General features: G+C 45.3%; 1 protein-coding gene across 1 annotated transcript in view; it reads left to right on the forward strand.

Moving 5' to 3' along the window:
* The window catches only part of LOC106815327, a 3,047-nt gene extending 316 nt beyond the window's left edge, over positions 1 to 2,731 (forward strand). Inside the window, exons 2-4 of the mRNA XM_014819774.1 lie at positions 914 to 1,047; positions 1,842 to 2,026; positions 2,695 to 2,731. Coding sequence (XP_014675260.1) covers positions 914 to 1,047; positions 1,842 to 2,026; positions 2,695 to 2,709 — 334 coding nt within the window. The 3' untranslated portion in view covers positions 2,710 to 2,731. The remainder of the gene's footprint in view (positions 1 to 913; positions 1,048 to 1,841; positions 2,027 to 2,694) is intronic.
* The last annotated feature ends 2,867 nt before the right edge of the window (positions 2,732 to 5,598 follow it).

Raw genomic sequence — 5,598 nt, forward strand, 5'->3', positions numbered from 1 at the left:
TGTGCGTGCTCATTACTCAAAACAATGACTTGCGACTTAGTCCGTATTATGCTGGAGCGGGTCACATATATTATACCATCTATTATACCAAGCAAAAGCCCACATCACGGCCAGCACTACTAGCTGTACTGGAAATACTAGCTATGTATTCTGTATTCAGTCATTATTCACGTAAAATAGTACATAATAGATGTAATCTACATGATCTATATGCCATGGCTACGTCGATCTGTCACTCTTGACAATTATTACTCAATGGTTACAATAAGAGATAATACATAAGATATAAATTAAGTTAATGTACAATCACAGTTATAGCCGCAGAAGTCGCGATTCGTCTAAGAATTGAAGCCGCAGACTTCGATATAGTCCCATGGAATCCCGAAGACTAACCTTTATGAGGTTATGTCTTATGAGACTCGGACACGCGATCAGTGCTGCTGCCATGGGATTGTATAGTTTGTATTACTAGTAGTAGTGGGAATCAGTTAGAATTTCATCATCGATCAATCAATGTTTGCAAATTTGATTTAATTTCTTTCTTGATGATCGATTATTTCTTTTCATAATCGAGCGCTTATTGTCGGTTGCTGCGAATGACTGACTTTCGATTATAATCAATCACAGGGTTTCTTCTGAAGGAAAATTAGACAGGAGGTAAAGGCCAGTTTGGGAAAAAAATGCGCGTGATGGATTCAAATACAGAATGTTCAATGTCTTGATATACTTATAGGTATATAGATACAGGATATACTTAATTTATCAGTAAATAGTACTAAATACAGGCACATTTTCACAATGACGATGTTAAATTTGACAACGGCGGTGCGCCACTGTGCCTCCTATGTATAACAAACCCTGGATCATCGGGACATCACTATAGTTTGTATACGCTCGCCGTGTGTGTGTGCAGGAGGTGTGTGGTTGACGGCGTCACGGTAACGGTCGGCGACTGCGTCTGCATCCTGAACGCGGACGCTCCTGGGGACAAGCAGCACGAGAAATGCTTTATCGGACGCGTCGAGGAGATCCACGACAATGCCGCAGGTACGCGCACGCGCGATATCGCTTTACATGTGATGTTATATCGTGATATTGCGACATCTTTCCTCAGTCAGTACTTGCCCAGACCATTTACGCCTCTATACTCCAACGCCGCTGGTACGCGCGCGCATACCGTAGAAGTCCGAAAATCTGGACTGCTCGAGGATCGGGTCGGTCTGGATTTTCCGGATTATCGGGCAGTAGGCCCTACTTTTAAAATTCAATTTTAAGGTGGAATAAAGAAGAAATGAACAGGTAAATTTTGATTGTTTATTCATGAGCAAATAAAGCATGCTTCTTTTATTAAAATGATCGGTTTTAGAGAAAAATATGGTCAACACTTGACAAAAATGTGAACAAAAATTTTTCACTACAAAAAAAGAGCATGTAATGCTTGAAATCATGTTTAAAAATGTAAATTGTAAAAGAAAAATACAGTTTGAGAGTTTGTTGGGCGGTCCAGATTTCTGGCATCCAGATTTTTGAAAATGCTACTGTATATGTGATGTTGATTCACATTATTGCGATATCTTTCCTTATTCGGTACTGTACGCCTGTACTGTACGTACTGTACGCAGACCATTTACGCCTCTATATGCCAATGCGTGCTTCACTTGCTAAGAATATCATTCTTACGAACTACTTAAAAAAATATCACAAAAAGAAATGCACGCTTCACTTGCTAACAATATAACTTAGCTTAGTTGGTACTGAACGGGTTGAAACTGAAATTTGCCGGCATCATTGTCGACAATCGTAATCGCTCACGCGCGCGCGTCGTCGTGGCAACGTTGCAGACGACGGCGAGCTGTCGGCGGTCGTGGCGTGGTACTGGCGGCCGCACGAGATTCCGCGGAGGATGTGGAAGCTGCTACCTTCGCCAGGGGGCGCCGGGCCGCGAGAGGTCTACATGAACACGAGCAGATGCTCTCTCGAGGCGCGCACCGTCGCCGTGGAAACCATCTTCAAGAAGTGCGAGGTGAGCGGGGGCCGCAGCAGCAGACGATCTCGTTACGTCGGGTCGACGACGAAAGTCGTTAGCGATTTGCATCGGGAACGAACGAGACCGGATCGTCGCTGCGAGCAACGATGTAACGTAACAGTGTAAACATTAACATAACGCGTTAACTTAACGTGTGTACGTACGTAACTTAACGTGTGTGTACCCGTTACACATGTACGTACGTAACATAACGTGTATGTACCCTTACATATGTACGTACATAACTTGGTAACATACATGTGTGTACCCGTAGGTACGTAACTTGGTAACATACATGTGTGTACCCGTAGGTACGTAACTTGGTAACATACATGTGTGTACCCGTAGGTACGTAACTTGGTAACATACATGTGTGTACCCGTAGGTACGTAACTTGGTAACATACATGTGTGTACCCGTAGGTACGTAACTTGGTAACATACATGTGTGTACCCGTAGGTACGTAACTTGGTAACATACATGTGTGTACCCGTAGGTACGTAACTTGGTAACATAAAGTGTGTGTAACCGTAGGTACGATATTGGTAATACATGTGTGTAACCGTAGGTACGTATTGGTTAACTACATGTGTGTACGGTAGGTACGGTAACATTGTAAGCATACGTGTGTAAGAGTGTTGCATGCACGTTGGCGCGCGTGTATGGGTGTGACCCTGCCGTAGCACAGAAATGTGATGCCTGCAGCAGGAGAATAGGCGCGTCGCGGGTCGACCGATTCTACGCGGCGGTTAACTACGTTCGACGTCGAGCAGTTCAAGCCTTGTGGAGCGGAGGCCACACACCTGTGAATCACTCCGCACATCACAGGTAGGATCGTTACCCTGGTGGTAGCATAATCACAGTCGGTCGTTAGCAGGTGTGCGCATTACGAGTGTGGGATAATCAAGGTACGCCATGTTACAGGTGTGGCATTAAGGTGTGATCGTTATGGTGTGGCATAATGCACAGGTACGCGTCGTTACAGGTGTGAATCGTTACAGTGTGCGCATTACAGGTGTTGATTGTTACGGTACGCGTGTACAGGTGTGTGCCATTACAGGTGTGCATCGTTAGAGGTACGCGTCGTTAGCAGGTGTGCATCGTTACAGTACGCGTTCGTTACAGCGGTGTGCAATCGTTACACGGTACGGTCGTTACAGGCATGGTGTCATCGTTAGGTACGCATACGTTCAGGTGGCGAATCGTTTACAGGCTGTGAGGGGTCGTAAGTGCCGGTCGTCGTCTAGGCCGGAGGCGGACAGTGCTTATTGCAGCTGGAGGTGATCTCGCGTGGCGGCGTTGTCTCCGTGGCTCTATGAGAGGCGCAGTGAAAGATGGCTGGGCGAGAGCCAATATGGAAGCAAGTCCGGCATCTCATCTCATACGGTCTTCTTGTGTGTGTGAGTGGTGTCTCTATCACTCTCTTATCTCTCTTTCTACTCTTCGCTGTCTGTTTGTTCTCTACATGCTATTTCTCTCTTTGTCCTCTTTGTCTCTCTCTGTCTCATACTCTCTCTCTGTTGTCTTCTGTCCTCTCACTGTCTGTTCTATCTCTCTCTGCCGTCTCTGCCTCTATATATTACTGCTCGTTTTATCTCTCTTAAAAAATGATGAATGATGTGTATTCCTTCCATCGTCAACATGAACCAGTTATTTCGGCCGGTCGGGGGTGTTGCGAGGGAACAGCGGGGGGAAGGGTCGCAGGCAGAGGCGGCCGCGGAAGAGCAGCGAGTTTGAGGCGAAAGCCGTTCCGGTGGTGTGATGTCCGCGCCCAATACGCCATGACGAGAGAACGAGAGAGAGAAAGAAGAGAGGAGAGAGGATGAGACTAGACAGAGAGAGCACAGAGAGAGGGAGAGAGAGAGCGAAGAGAGAGAGAGAGCAGAAGAAGAGAGATAGAAGAGGCAAGAGAGAGAGAGAAGAGAAGAGGAGAGATGAGGAAGGAAAAGAGCGAGAGGAGGGAAGGGAGAGATAAGAGAGCGAAAAGAGAGAGAGTGAGCGAGAAGAGAGAGGAGAGAGGGGAGAGAGAGAAGGCAGAAAGAGAGAGATGAACAGAGAGACAGAGAGAGAGAGAGAGAGAAGTAGAGAGAGAGAGATGAGGAGGAGAGAGAGAGGAGAGGAGAGAGAGGCAGAAGAGAGAGATAGAAGCAGAGAGCATCCAGAGAGAGAGAAAAGAGAGAGAGAGGCAGCAGAAAAGAGAGAGATAAGAACAGGAGGACAAGAGAGAGAGAGGAGAGAAGAGAGAGAGAGAGAGGAGAAGGAGGAGAAGACGAGAGATAGGACGGGAACTAAGCGACGAGACAGAGCAGAAGTCATAGAGAGAAGAAGAGAGGGTGACGGATCGAGGGAGAAAGGAAGGAGAGAGAGACGAGACAGAGACAGAGAGATAGAGCAGAGAGCGAGAGTGTGATACACAGTAGAGAAGTGGATGAGAAGAGAGAGAGAGAGGGAGTATCACACAGAAACAGAAACGACTCGACTGAGAATGAAACAAGAGACAGCAAGCTAACATTTAAAGCAGCGCATCCTATACCCACGGTGTCGTTGCCGCCGCGTTCCATCGCCACACATTTGTGCTGTCTCTCGTACGCTCACATCTCCCCCACATCTCTCAGGCCATAATAAAAAATATTATTTGTTTGCCGTCACCCGACCGACCCGCCAAAAAGGGGTCGTCTCAAAATTGTTTATTGATCTTCAAATTGTATCACTGTGCTGTACATTATATAAATCTGGAGGCAATACATTATATGTGCCAAGCAAAAGAAACATTCAACATAAAAGGTATCTCCACACAAGCACACCCGAGCATGTAGACACCACGCGTAATTTGTAAAAAGACCCCGCCCTCAAAAAAAAGCCGACCTACCTACCCAAACTTTTCAGCCTGGGTCGGGTGTCCAGTGAGGGCAAACAAATTTTTTTTTAATTGTGGCCTCATTCACAGGGAAAGATAGGAGCGCGTACGAGCAACCTAGCAGGGAAGGCTCCCCTGTCATCCCGCTGCAGGCAAGCATCGCACGCAAGTCTCGCTCTGGAAATCACTTTGGTGAGTCATGCGACTTTCCCGCTCGGTATGACAGTATATGAGAATGTGTCTAGCCGAATCGAAATCAACTGAATCGTCCATTAAATTGACTACGTCACGAATTTTCTATGGTATATATTTGTAAAATGTTTGTTGCCATTTTTTGACATTAAAAGTAAGTACTAACGCGAGACTAAATGTGTCATAAAAGTGAACAGAATCACTTACATTTTGTGAGAAAGTGGAAATATTTTTTTTACTTTTACTATTGACGGTGACGTAATCACGTAGTCGACTAATAGACTAGATTAATTCGTTATTGATTACATTCATAATGTTGCCTGTTCATCATTATACGGTAGATCATAGGAGATTTCTGGCGTTTTTGTTTAACGATTTTGATATTGTTTTACGATCTTGATTGGATCTCATTTTTTTATATATATTTGATTCGATGCTGTCGTCGATTTGGATTCAATCTCGTTGTCGATTTAAATTGAAGCTTTTTTTAGATTTTGATGAAATTTTGTTATTGTCGTCAACG

The sequence above is a fragment of the Priapulus caudatus genome, unplaced genomic scaffold, assembly GCF_000485595.1.
Source record: "Priapulus caudatus unplaced genomic scaffold, Priapulus_caudatus-5.0.1 Scaffold1090, whole genome shotgun sequence".
Lineage (NCBI taxonomy): Eukaryota > Metazoa > Priapulida > Priapulimorpha > Priapulimorphida > Priapulidae > Priapulus > Priapulus caudatus.